The 14,640-nt window shown below is 40.5% G+C and overlaps 1 protein-coding gene across 1 annotated transcript in view; it reads left to right on the top strand.

Annotated features, from left to right (window-relative positions):
* The window catches only part of relt (RELT TNF receptor), a 49,494-nt gene that overhangs the window by 19,835 nt on the left and 15,019 nt on the right, over positions 1-14,640 (top strand). Inside the window, exons 6-9 of the mRNA XM_055636588.1 lie at positions 1,664-1,749; positions 6,259-6,510; positions 13,043-13,126; positions 14,115-14,214. Of these exons, the coding sequence (XP_055492563.1) occupies positions 1,664-1,749; positions 6,259-6,510; positions 13,043-13,126; positions 14,115-14,214 (522 nt within the window). The remainder of the gene's footprint in view (positions 1-1,663; positions 1,750-6,258; positions 6,511-13,042; positions 13,127-14,114; positions 14,215-14,640) is intronic.

Raw genomic sequence — 14,640 nt, 5'->3', positions numbered from 1 at the left:
AGTTACTGTCACCATTGCATAAGTGAGGAAAAGGAGTGGCTTAATTAATGCAGGATGACAGAGCAGGAGCTGCTGGAAAGAATCACCCGATATTGACTATGAATCATACACCCTCAGCTTTCGAGGAGTCTTTACAAGTGTTGCTCTAGAGTTTTTCATGTCTTGACTATTTTGTATAACTGCAAAACCAGCACACCAACCTGACTCTCAATATCAGTAAAACCAATGAACTGATTGTGGACTTTGGAAAAGGAAAGATGAGGACCCACAATCCTGTTTATATCAATGGGCCAATGGTGGAGAGAGTCAAAAATGTAAAATTCCTGGGCGTGCATATATACGAAGATCTTTCCTGGACCCAGCACACTGATGCAATTATAAATAAAGCACACCAACGCCTCTACTTCCTGAGAAGATTACAGAGATTTGATATGTCAGAGAGGATTTTCTTGAACTTCTACAGGTGTCCAGTGAAATGTAGAAACATAGAAAATAGGTGCAGGAGGAGGCCATTCGGCCCTTCGAGCCAGCACTGCCAGGAGAGAGCATATTGACTGGTTACATCATGGCCTGGTTCGGCATCTTGAATGCCCTGGAGTGGAAAAGACTGCAAAAAGTTGTGAACACTGCCCAGTCCATTACTGGCTCTGACCTCCCCATCATCGAAGGGATTTATCGGAGTCGCTGCCTCAAAAGCAACCAACATCATTAGAGACCCACACCATCCTGGCCACACACTCATTTCACCCCTGCCATCGGAAAGAAGGTACAGGAGCCTGAAAACTGTAACGTCCAGATTCAGGAACAGCTTCTTCCCTACAGCTATCAGGCTATTAAACACAACAACCTCAAATAAGCTCTGAACTTCAATAGACATTATAATAATTATTATTGCACTACTATTGTACACACGCACGCACGTAGTGCAATAATAATAGTCTATTGAAGTTCAGAGCTTATTTGAGGTTGTGTTTAATAGCCTAATGGCTATTGGGAAGAAGCTCTTCCTACATCTGGACGTTACAGTTTTCAGGCTCTTGTACCTTCTTCCTGATGGCAGCGGTGAAATGAGTGTGTGGCCAGGATGGTGGTTGCCTTTGAGGCAGCGCCTCCGATAAATGCCTTCGATGATGAGGAGATCATAGCCAGTAATGGACTGGGCAGTGTTCACAACTTTTATTTATGTGTATGTATATATGTATGTGTATATATATATATGTGTGTATATGTATGTGTGTGTGTATGTATATATATATATATGTGTGTGTATGTATATGTATATATATATATATGTGTATGTATATATATATGTGTGTATATATATGTGCACACACACACATATATATATATATATATGTGTGTATGTGTATATATATATGTGTGTGTGTGTGTATATATATATATATGTGTATATATATATATATATATGTGTATGTATACGTGTGTATATATATGTGTGTTCTTGTGGGTGTGTGTGTATATATACATACTGAACCTTTTTTCTTGTTTATTATATTATATACGGTGTACTATGTTTACATATTCTGTTGTGCTGTATCAAGTAAGAATTTCATTGTTCTATCTGATAATAAGACATTCTTGACTCTTGACCATATAACAATGACTTGTTTAACTAATTACAGTCTTCTCTCGTCTTTTGTAGGCATTACACCTTGGCTGAAGAAACCTCTGGTGCAGAGAAATGTTTGCCATGTTCCTCTGCTCCAATGGGAACTGTGGGATGTTCAGGTTAGTCTATTGCTGGTAAAAGAGGCATACTCATAGTAACATGATCTACACCAAGCGTTTGCTTAAGTTGGCTTGTTTTTCTGGATTAGTGTTTCCCCCAATCAGTGATGTCCTGTATGATATACTGGCTTCCTTTTCCAAGAGACACTTAAAAGAAAGTTTTGTCACAAACACGTTGTTAAAGCTCTAATACTGTGTGTATATATACGCAGTATGCTGCTCTTTTATTAATCACAATTGAGTGCAGAGGTCACTCCTGATGTTGGAGGTCAGACTGAAAGACATCTGCATGTTGCTCGCATATACCATGGTCAGTTCCATTGATTTGTTTATCTCAAGTGGTAGCAGACAAATACTTCACTGATTCCTTGTTAGAAAACCATTTTCTTGGCACTTTGTCAGGAACTGTTCAAATATCTGATCTAAATTATTTAAAGTGTCAGAGAGCATAGAAAGAGGCCCTTCAGAGCCCATGAGCCCACAGAGTTCATGGCGAACATTAAGTGCCCATTTACACAAATCCTAGATTGATACCATTTCATTGTCTCCACATTCACATCAACTACACCCAGATTCTGCCGCTCACTTGCATATGGTTATAGAGCACCTGTCAAGAAACCACTCTGCTGCCCCAATTCTCTGATCTCTGAACTATTATGTGATTCCAAGGGTGTCGGGTAAAATCTACTTATTTAATGATCGGGTCAATGAGCTTTATCAACTCACCGGATAAACTTGCTGAGCTTTTGTTGGGGACAGTTCTTTCTTTAATCTTTAATTGTGCTCAAATGCTAATTGGCACCCATGACAAAAGCATTGTGATGATTGTGAAAAGATACTGTGAGGGCCCACAGCACTATCCTAAAATTTGGCATGTTACGTTGAGCACACTGCAGCTGTCATGTGGCTCTGTCGTACTCTTCATTGGATTAATGGGTATTAATTATCTGAGTGGTGATTATGTAAAGGTATATGTGTGTTATGATTGTGTTTATAGTTTGTTTGGTTGTTTGTCTTTTTGCACAAAAGTCCGCGAGCATTGCCACTTTATTTCACTGCACATCTCGTATGTGACAAATTGACTTGACTTGAAGGACGCAACATTTTTGTTTGACCACACAACAAAAGCAACTCAATTCCTCTGCCTTGTGCAGTGTAGCCATTAACCCAATGCCTTGCCTTTTCTGCTTTGGTATATATATTTTTTTAAAGAGCATTTTTGTTTGGCTCCTTTTTGCTGCATGTTCATTACATCATGAAATGAATTTGTCTGAATGGTCAAAGCATGGGATACCTGTGTTTTGCTTTTTCCAGATTAGCTTAGATACAGTGTGGATACAGACCCTTCAGCGCACTGGGTCAGTGCTCACCCATACACTAGTTCTATCCTACACACTTGAGACAATTTATAGAAAGCTGCACATCTTTGGGCTGTGGAAGGAAACTGAGCACCCGGAGGAATCCCACGCTGTCACAGGGACAGCGTACAGAGAGCACCTGAAGTCCAATTCAAACCCAGGTGTTTGGCGCTGTAAGGTAGAAACTCTACCGCTGCACCTTTGTGCTGCCATTGGCTGTTTAACTAAAGGGTCTGTCCCACTTAGGCAATTTATTTGGTGACTAGGCTTTCGCCATCGCCACATGGTCACGGGGTGACGCCTGTATGGTTGTGAGTTGTCAAGTTAAGTCGCCTAAAGAGTCGTAACTTTTTTCTGGTCGCCGCTGTATTTTGAAATGTTCAAAACCTTTCGGCGACTGTGGGCTTGATGGAGCTTGTCTTCTCCTGTCGTAGGTTGTCGCCAGGTGACGTAGGTTGTCGCCGTGTGATGACTTGGGTGAATTCCATTGCCGACTACCTACGTCAACCGTTGACGGGTACCGGCGACTGAATTGTCTTCAGTTGTCGCCGACAGGGTCGTAGCTTGACTTTGGTTATCGTAGGTTCTCGCCTGTGTGGTCGTAGGTGGACATCCTAATGGGTCGTCGGTTGTCGGTAGCTTTCCATAGCTTGACATCGACTAGCTGGTAGGTTTTCGTAGTCATTGTCATAGAGAGGGTCCAATCGACGTTTTTTTTGGTGACCTGCGACTGTGACTATCGCTGGCAGTGACCAAAAAAATCGCCTAAGTGGGACAGGCTCTTAAATCTGCTCAATACACAACCCATTGTAAAAATACCTTTGAATTGTTCAGAATTGTGACATGAAGATTGTTTGGATTCTATTTTGGTTTCCAGTGTATAGTGAGGCTGGTCAGTTTACTGTAAGGCTACAAGTCAGTAAATATGTAAATAAATCTACTTTGGAGAGATTGAGAGGTTGATGGAGAAAACACTGTGCTGTGTCAAGTGAACGGTGTGTGCTGGTCTTCAGTAACATGGTGGCTTTAGTTATTTGATCAACATCAAATGCAAGTATTCACTTTTATGCTTTAATTAAACTTCAGTGCTTTGTTAATTAAGTTCCAACCTTTAATTGAAAACAAGAGTTCACAGAAAGCTAGACATGGTGCAGTGTGGGTTATACTGTTGGTGTAATAATCCACAGATCAGGTATATTCCAGAAAACATTGAAATTCAGTTTGCTTCTCTAGAAGGTCTATTTGAAACTATTTGGCTGCATTTCTTTTGTTTATTTTATTCCATTGTGCCTGGGGAGCACTATGTCCATGAGTGCATCGCTTCATGGTCCCATTGCACCAGATCTCTCTCCAACACCTGCTTGGGGATTAACTGCTTCTTGTCTGCACTGTATCAGACCCAACAATTAAAGTGGGTGCCAGAGCTTGCACTAGGCCTGGGCTGTTTCTGAGAATTGTTGGGTGTAGTGTAATGTTGAATTTTCCCACTATAGCAGATCCTCTGGAGTCTCCAGCTGCCCATTGTCATTGGTGACTAGAGAGCTTCAGTTATGGTAGCCGCAGACCTCCTCACCCAGCAACTTCCCGCCTTCCTTACCCCTCCCACTTCCCTGTACAAAGCCAGATAAAGAAAGGTCTAGGCTGTAAACTATGCAGGGAAGAGAGAAAACAGATGAAAATTAACACAATTCCAAGTGGTTAAATCTGCAGGTCTAGCCCATATTACTTATCACTAGTCAGGGCCCATAGGTTAAAATTAATCTTTGGCTTCAACTGTTGTAAGGTGCTGGGAGAAAAGTTTCAAGATGCCCACTAGAAATAAAGCAAATATAACAATCATAATGACCCACCTAATGAATGGTTTTCTTTATGACCATTTGTATTTTTAGAAACATTTGATAACATTTCTATTTTTACCCATCAAAAATATTTGAGAATCTGCAGTCAATCAATGCCAAGTGATGTATACAGTTTCAAAAATAACTGCTACCCACTTCAACCGGATAAATATTTCCACATACGTCATTAATGTAGTTGCAATCTTCGTTATGATGCAAATGGCACAAACGTGGAAGACTTCAAGGCTGAAAACAATTCTTCATGTGATTTTGACAATCATTGCTGAATGCATAAGAACTGCAAGGCTTCCATTGATCACTAACGTATCATTCTGTTGCCTTTAAAAAGCAATTTTATTTTGCAAGCGCCTTTGTTTATGCCAATGTAAGTAAATCTCCTTTACTTGACCAAACGATGGAAGCCCAAGCAAGGACAAAGTCTCATTTTAATATCAGTGTAATTCCCTTGGATGTTAACAACCACACTTGCTATTTCCAGCATCGCTGGTCAGATCTGACCATTTAAATCCAAGACTGAATATTTTTGTCCAACTATGGCAGAGAAGATGACAAGAATGTAGCATGGTGGTAAAGCCTGGTGGTTACACTAATGTCCTTTAATCCAGGGTCGAGTAATAAAATGACCCAGAGTTGAGTAAATTATTGATAATGGTGCAATTATTGATAATGAAATCAGTCAATTTTAAAACCATTTCTGCATCTCTAATGTTGAGATTAAATCTGTCCTCGCTAGGGCCACTGCATTTGTAACCCCAGACTTGCAGTGATGTGGTTGACTTATGGCTCAACAATGGCCAAGCAAGCCATTGGGTTGTCAATAGGATGGTTCACTGGCACTTCCAGAGCAAAAATGGAAAGACGGTAAATATTGGTGTATGTCGAAACAAGGAACTGCAGGTACTGGTTTACAAAAAAGACACATGCAGGTGTAACTCAGCATCTCTGGACAACATGTATGGGTGACATTTCGGGTCTGGACTCTTCTTCAGACTGATTCTGAGGGTGGAAGAGAGAAAGGGCAGGACAAAGCCTGGCCAGTAATGAGTCGATACGGGTGAGGGAGGGTTTATAGGCAGATGGATGGACAAAAGCCAGGGATTAAAAGATGGAAGGTGCAAAACATAAGTATTGAAGAGTTCTTATCCCATAAATGAATGAAGCAGAAAAATTGTGCCATAACAATGCTGGATGATTAAATGACAAATTATCTAAAGCATGTCAACAAGTTAAAGGTGTAAAATTATGAACCTGATTTCTGACTAGCAATTAAAATCACTTTTTTTTTGTGCCAGGGCTTTATTCACGAATCATGCGTGTGGCACGGAATACCCAGCATGCACTGCAGGCTGGCCTCGCTAAGTCTTCCAATGAGAGCAAAGAGGTGGCACCAGAAGAAAAGAAGACAGAGTACGTTGTCTTTGCATTGGTGCCAATCTTCTGCATCGTGGGCTTGTGCGGGATTTTTATCTGCAACTTCATGAAGAAGAAGGGATACCGCTGCATCTCGGAAAAATCTGATGAGGAAACCTCCAATGGAAAACTGGGCAAGTAAAATCCCAAGTGACGTTACTGTTCAATTTTGTTTTGGTTTGTTTTGCAGTAAAACTATTGCAATGCAAGCCCTTAAAATTAAACAACGAGCACCCTTATTTTGTGGCTGTAAATTGGGTGCAGAGCATCTAATGTTCAGCAACAAAAACATTGTGCAAATATCTCTGTGCCAGGCTCTATTTTAATGCCTATTCCTTTTTAATAGGCTGATAGTGTTGGACATTAAAATAGATATCTCTGTGATGTCGGTGTGCTAAGAGCATCTTCCAGTTGGGGCCAGCAGATCTAAAGATAACCATCCAGAGTTTTCTGCTTCCTAGGAGTGTCTCAAAATAGGATTGTTTAGTTTAGCAATACAGCACGGAAATAGGCCATATTGTCCACCGAATCCATGCTAACAAGCGATCCCCATACACTAACACTATCCTACACGCTTGGGACGGTTTACAATTTTTACCAATGCCAATTAACCTACACGCCTTTGGAGTGTGGGAGGTAACCGGAGCACCTGGAGAAAAATCCATGTGGTCATGGGGGAATGTAGAAACTCCGTACAGACAGCATCTGAGGTCAGGGTCTAACCCGGGTCTCTGTCTCTACTGCAGCGCCACTGTGTCATCCCGGTTCTTTCCTTTTCAATTAAATTCGTGGCTACAGATCTTGCCTTTCCAATTAAGAGCATCAGCTCAAAAGAGGAAATTGCTTGGGTGAGCAGTTTTTCTCTCTAACCCTGGATCTTAATTGACTATTTGTAAATTTCTTTTAGGTATTGGTGTATTTCTATAGGTAAAATAGTTGCTTGGAAACCCTGATCTTTTGGGTGCTAGTGTGTTCTGATTTGCCTGCTGTCACCACTCATGGCCGAGTACTGCACATTGTTTGACAGGGCGACACTTTTATTACTTGAATTCATGAGATTAGGGAGTTGGTTGCTAGGCTAGCAGTTATTGCCCATCCTTTGAACTGAAAGGCCATTTAAGAGCAATTAAAATGTAATAATCTGCAACAGGATGTTGCCATCCAATACCACTTCCTCTCCTGTTGTAATATTCCAAAGGGATAATCTCCTGGTTCACTCTTCCACCTTCACCTGCCACTCCCTTCTCATGCACCTTCCCATTGCAACTGCAGAAGATGCAGCACAGGCATTTCAGAACAATCTTAACTATCTGCAAAACCACCCACTTCGGTAGCATCAGCAAACTGATTAATTTTGCCATGCATGTTCTCATCCAAATCATTGATCATTGATATAGATAACAGATTGTAAATAAAGATTGCAGCACGGATGTTTGTGTGTATGGGAGTGTACATATATATGTATGTTTATCTTATGAGTTGGATGAAAAGTGAAAGATTGATATAGATAGAGTGAATGCATATTGCTTTTTACCCAGGGTTGGGGAATCAATAACCAGAGGGCATAAGTTTATGGTCAGATGGAAAAGATTTAACAGAACCTGAGAGGCAACTTTTTGACGCTGAGGGTGGTATGCCTCTCTGGTCCTATTAAGTATTTTCCAAAACTGCTCATAATAGGGAGGTTTCACGGCAGTTGGGTCACGACCCATGACCCGTACTGTTGCTACGCTACTCCAAGTGGAGTACACGCGATGAACTGCAGGGAAGCACTGACCACTGTTTCCAGTGTAGCGGGCCCATTAAAACCCGCCAAAATTGTCAATTTCTGTGCTGTAAATAATTATGGAAATCGGGATAAGCGTGTGAGACATTTAGCCTACTTCAGAATTCCAAAAGTGAGGAGAAATGACGGTAGATAGAAGCGAGAACTGAAGGAATAACAACAGCCAGAGTGCTTGGCGACATTGGCCATTTGCTCACTGCATTTCATCAACTAAGGCATTATTTGTGTTTTTTCTTGATTCCTTTGGCATCTAAAAAGTTTCAGAAGTGATAAATCTGGCTGTAAAATTTTAAAATCGCCCATGGTTCTCAAGTGGATTTTTACATACAAAAAGAAAACTCCTCTTAAGCAAAATTTACAGCCAGATTTATCACTTCTGAGACTTTTTCGATACCAAAAGAATCAAGAAAAACCACAAATAATGCCTTATTGTTGATCCAATGCAGTGAGCAAACGCGATAATTCCCAATATTTCCAATTCCGATATCTGCACGGCCAATGTTCGCCAAGCACTTTAGCTATTTTTGTCCCTTCAGCTCTCACTTCTCTTTACCTACAATTCACTTCACTTTTGGAATTCTAAAGTTGGGTACATGTCTCTCACACTTACCCCAACTTCCACAATTTTTTTTCAGCGCAAAAATTCAACATTTTGCCATTTTTTAACAGGTGGGAAAGTACGCGTTTCTAGCATTAATTACATATACCGGAAGTTATGTATGTCCTCCAGATGGATTGAGCTGCTCCGTGCGTCAAGCCCTATGACCGAGTGACCTTGCGTGCAACCCCCCTATACTCCTAATGCAGTCTGACCAATGACTTAAAACTTCAGTATTACATCCCTATTTTTATATTCTAGTCCTCTCGAAATAAATGTAGCATTGCATTTGTCTTCCTATTTACTAATTCGACTTACAAATTAACATTTTGGGAATCCTGTACCAGCACTCCCAAGTCCCTTAACACCTCCGATTTCTGAATTCTCTCCCCAATTAGAAAATAGTCTATCCTTTTATTCCTACTACCAAAATGAATTGCTCCACATTTTGCTACACTGCATTCCATCTGCCATAATTGCCCACTCTCCCAACCTGTCCCAAGTCTTTCTGCAGAGTCCTTGGTTTCTCTACACTACCTGCACCTCCACCCATCTTTGTGGACATGGATGAGTTGGGCTGAAGGGCCTGTTTCCATGTCCTATGACGCTGTGAAAATGTATTTGGGTTGGTTATAAGTTTGCATACCAATTCCATAACCAAATAATTTTGCTATCACATCCTGTTTGCACAGCCCAGGAAACCTCTCAATGGATTTTTCCCACTATACAGAGACAATAAAAACTCCCTCCCCACTCCCTGATCTTTTATCTTCTGATATTATCAGAAGCTTAACCTTTTTGTGTGTGGGAGAGAGAGGATACAAATATTTTGAAGTTAAACAATTTAGAAGCTGTGCCAAGTGTGAATATTACATTGGTTATTCATATTTCTCCACAACATTTGCAATTGGGGGAAAAAAGGTGTTGTGCCCCTTGGAGTAAATCCACTGGGAACCACAATTTCAGCCTGAGCTAGGCTGCCACTTCCTTGCATAATAGATGCAGCTGAGGTAATTAGTTTTGCAAGCTCTGTTTGTTGATACAGTTCAGATCTGTGAGGCATGTTGCTGAACTGACTGGCAGTTGGAATGTAGAGAGCATCCATTGATTTGTTAGTTCAGTGTTAAATTTGAGAGCATCTACTGTACATCCAGCCTAATTGCCTGGAATTGTTCATAAAATACCAGTGTTTGGTTGATTCAGGCTAAAAATAGAGATTGGATTTCTCCTGCCACCTATTATTAAATGTAATTAGAAGCTTTCCTCCACTCCTTTCTCAGTCAACATGATATCAGCAGCAATCAGCCTTTGGGTAGAAAAAGGGCAATATTCTTGATTGCAGGACTAGGGGAAAAAAAAGTTGTGGCTTCTGTTCGTGATTTGTTACCTGATGAATTCTACATAATGAATCTTAAGTGATGAGTGCCATGATAAAATGACTCATTGATCAGGTTGGATTGCTCGTAGCCACTGATGGTATCCTATCAAGGGATCACTGCCTTCAAAAGGTGGAAAGATAATAATTATTAAACAAGTCTTTTATAAATATGACATTGTAATGTTGGTAGCAATAAAGCTGTATAGCCACATAGTTAAATAATTTCCCAAGGAGAAGCATGGTTTTTATCAAATTCCCTTCCAATATTTACATACACTTAAAATATTCTTAGGTCGGGGGAAATCCAGTACTGTATAATTACTTTTTGTGCAGAATTACAGTAGATCAATCAGAATATTCAGTGCCTGGGTAGTCCCTCGGGATTATGCCACTTCCGGCCTCTATTATGAAACTAGCAGGAGTTTTCTGTTTCTTGGCCTCAAACCGGCTTGAGTTTGAGTTTAGAACCAGTGGACACTCCAAATGGAGCTCATTTTTGGAAACCTGGTCAACAAAGAATAGGAATGCAGCCACTTTCCAAAGAGTTGTACAAAAGCTGGCGATAGACACAAAATGCTGGAGTAACTCAGCAGGTCAGGTAGCATCTCTGGAGAAAAGGAATAGGTGATGTTTTGGGTCAGATCCTTTCTTTGGACTTTACTCCAGCATTTTGTGTCTATCTTTGGCATCTGCAGTTCCTTCCTGTTCAAAAACCAGCATTGGTTTATTCTTCTTGTGCACTGAGATACAGTGAAAAACATTTTGATGCTATCTAAGCAAATGATGCCATGCGCAAGTACAACAGCTAGTACAAAAAGAGAAAGGAAAATAGAGTACAGAATATAGTATTACAGCTACTAAAGTACAGATATAAAAAGGGAAGAGATTTGGAGATCCAGAATACCTTGGTACATCAGGTGTTCATGAGTTTGATATGTGGGTAAGAAGCTGTTTTTGAATCTGGTGATAGTGCTTTCAAGCTTTTGTACCTTTTGTCCAACGGAAGAGTGAAGAAGGACTAATCAGAATATGAATGGCCCATGATTGTGTTGGTTGCTTTCCCGAAGCACTGTAAAAGTGTAGATGGAGTCGATGGAGGGAGGTTGGTTTGTGTGAAGGACTACGCTAGGTCCACAACTATGGGATTTCATGCAGTCTTGGGTAGAGCAATGGCCAAACCAAGCTGCAATGTATCCCAATATAATTATTTCTATGGTCCATATGTAGAAATTGGTAAAAGTTATTGGAGACATGGCAAAGTTCCTCAGTGTACTGAGGAAGCAGGTGTTCATGTATTTTCTTGGCAGTAGCATCTAGAGAGATATTTTTATTTTTAAATATTGGTGTATTATTTCATTTCAATCTCAGTTCAGTGCAGCACAATAAAGTTCATTTTGGAGACCCAAAACATGGGGGGGGGGGTGTATGTGTGCGGTTATTCACATGGTGACTGGATGTTCTCAGAAATTCCATGAAGAGTAGTCATCTGTTGGCTATGTGGCTAAACTACCTCTCGGAGGTCCTGAGGCAGAACCACCCTGTTTGAAATGTGTGATGCAGTAATATTTGCGTGTTAAGTGCTGCTTCTGAAATTTGGTTCCAATGATGACAACCAAATTGAATTTCAAAATCCTGAGTTCAATTGATGTACGTCATTATATTGTTTGGTATTAATAGAGGATGAACTTTATCAGTCTATTAATACAATACATTTGAGAAACATTTCTAAAACTGAATGCCACTGAATTGCTATGAATACCCAATGATCTCACTCGTATACTGATAGTCCTGCTAACCTGGTCCACTCTACCTATCAGAGTCGTGGAAAAATACAGAATGGAAATGGTGCCTTCAGCCTATTGTAGACCACCTAACTGCACAACTTGGTCACAGTGATATACAGCATGGAAACGGCCACTTCGACCCAACTTGCACACAATGACCAACTTATACAATCTAACCCCGTCCTATCCATGTACCCATCCAAATGTTTTTTTTATATGCTGATTTAAAGTGCCTGGCTTGTCTGGCAGCTCATTCCATATACCTACCACACATGTGTAAAAAATAAAAAGATAAAAATGCCCCTTAGATCCCTATTAAATCTTTTGCCTCTCGCCTTAAATCTCCCACCTCAACTTGCATTAATTTTATTCAGCTTACATTCTCAGCAACTATCTCAGCAACTTCCACTGCTCTCCTCCACACTAGGAACCATTTAGAAGGCAATTAACATGCATCGACCTATCTTTGGTCCTTGAAGAAATCAGAAAAATCAGATTTAAAACCCAATGGCGGAGAACATGTAATCTCAACACAGACAAGATAGAAATCGGAACCTGGGTCTCTGCTGCGAGCTGCCCATATGTGATGTCATTCCCACATTACATGGTTGGCACAATGTTCTTAGGATAACTAAATTTGGGCAGGATGTACCAAATTACTGGTTTCGCCCAAATCCCAAAGTCAAATAAAAATTCACCCAATGCAAGTTTATATGCACTTGTCAGTATTTAATCTAGCCACTGCCCAAATCAAGATATTGGTTTTGGCTGTACCCTCAAAACCCTCACTACCCTTGGAGTATTTAATCTTGCAGGTATTTGTGCAGTGTGAAGTATTATTTTAGCTAATATTTGTGACCTATCATTTCCTCCTATATGGAGAACACTTGTAGCAGTGGATCTTATTAACCACAAATGGACACGTTTTCCACGTTCAATGCTGTCAGCCATGCACTCATAATTTCCCTAACCATGCACTCTGCATGAGGTAGCTCATGTTCATGTCTATGAACACCGGGTATTTTGATCAACCCTGCAGTGAACAGACAAGCTGCTTATAAACCACCTCGGTTACAAAGGGACCTTAATTTTTATTTCTTCTTTTCTTCTTTTACTGCAGCCATTAATACGGTTCCCTTCAGTACAGATGAGAGCAACGAAGACACAATCGGCGTGTTGGTGCGGCTAATCACGGGGAAGAAAGGTTAGTACTGATTTATTCATTCAATTGTCTTTCGCGGTGTGTGGTCATGATTGAATGGTGGAGTAGACTTGATGGGCTGAATGGCCTAATTCTGCTCCTATGTCTTATGGTCTCATCAATATAAAGATGTGGGAGGAATGCAATAACATCATGTAGGCCTTGCTGTTCTTGAGCCAAGTACACTACTTTTCTTTGTGTAGGAAGGATTTGCAGGTGCTGGTTTCCAGCAAAGCTAGACAAAATGCTGAAGTAACTCAGCAGGTCAGGCAGCATTTCAGGCTGAACTATTCTTCAGACTGAAGGATCTCGACCCAAAACATCACCTATTCCTTTTCTCCAGAGATGCTGCCTGACACACTGAGGTACTATTCTTTGTTCATTATTGAATGCCTGAAGCCAACAGGAGATGGTTACTCAGCGATATGTCTATGTAGTCAGATCCATCAGAACCTCGGGGTAAAGAATATGGGAGAGTGAAAATAAGACCTATGTTTATTCAACAAAATGTGCAACGTATCTGCTGAGAATTGTCATGAACATTGCCTCCGTGCACCATCACTGCCAAAATCATAAACAGGATGTTATAGGGAGGGGTACAGAACAAGGACACTTGTTGTATCCAATTTACACGTCACTGCAAGCACCATTAATTCTGTTGTGTTACTGCTGTTAGTTTGAGACATAGTTTGGCTTTGTTCATTGTGCTAAGAAATTTCAGTCTAAGTTGGTTCCAGATTCACTTCTAATTCATCACACCAACTCTTAATATTAGTATATAAACAATTCAAGAGTGTGGAACTTTCTTCCCACTCAATATTTTTGATTGACTCCCCAATGAAGAATAAAATATTGAACGAGTCTCTTGGATAACAGCCTGGGCAGCTGCCTTTGAGATTGTGAAGCAGGGTATTGTCCGATGTTATCAGTGTTGCAATGCAAAGCGTTTATTTAAAAAATATTATAATTGTGATGTGCTTGTTAATAACAGAAAACGCCGTAGCCTTGCAGGAGATGTTAAAGGAGCATGAACTCTTGAAGGGAAGTACCTCCAACAATATGACAGAAATCAGTAGAAATTTATCAGAAAGGTAAGTTTTCAATATATGCACTTTAAAATCTGTGACTATTTGGCTTTTTTTCCTGAAGGAATCTGAACGAGTTTGTGATGGAACATATTTTTATGCCTCTTGTCATTTTTGCTCTCCTTTGATGACAACATAGAATGAACAACTGATCCAATGATGATCTTGACCTTCTTCCCCTTCCTCCCTCCCCAGATCCTCCTGCCCACCCAATATATCCTACTTGTGAGGTACATCCCTTCATTATACTACTCATTGAACAAGGTTGCCTGGACTCTAAACGGACAAAACCTCTGCCAGAAAACATTGACATTTCAGCTCAATGTACATTCAAAACAGAATGAAGTGGCCACCACCATTTCATTCACAAACATTCCTCCCACACAATCTGCTAGTAAGCCATCACAAAAGGATGGCTTAAAGGGCAAGGAC

The sequence above is a fragment of the Leucoraja erinacea genome, chromosome 6, assembly GCF_028641065.1.
Source record: "Leucoraja erinacea ecotype New England chromosome 6, Leri_hhj_1, whole genome shotgun sequence".
NCBI lineage: Eukaryota > Metazoa > Chordata > Chondrichthyes > Rajiformes > Rajidae > Leucoraja > Leucoraja erinaceus.
This window is presented reverse-complemented; position numbering and strand designations above follow the sequence as displayed.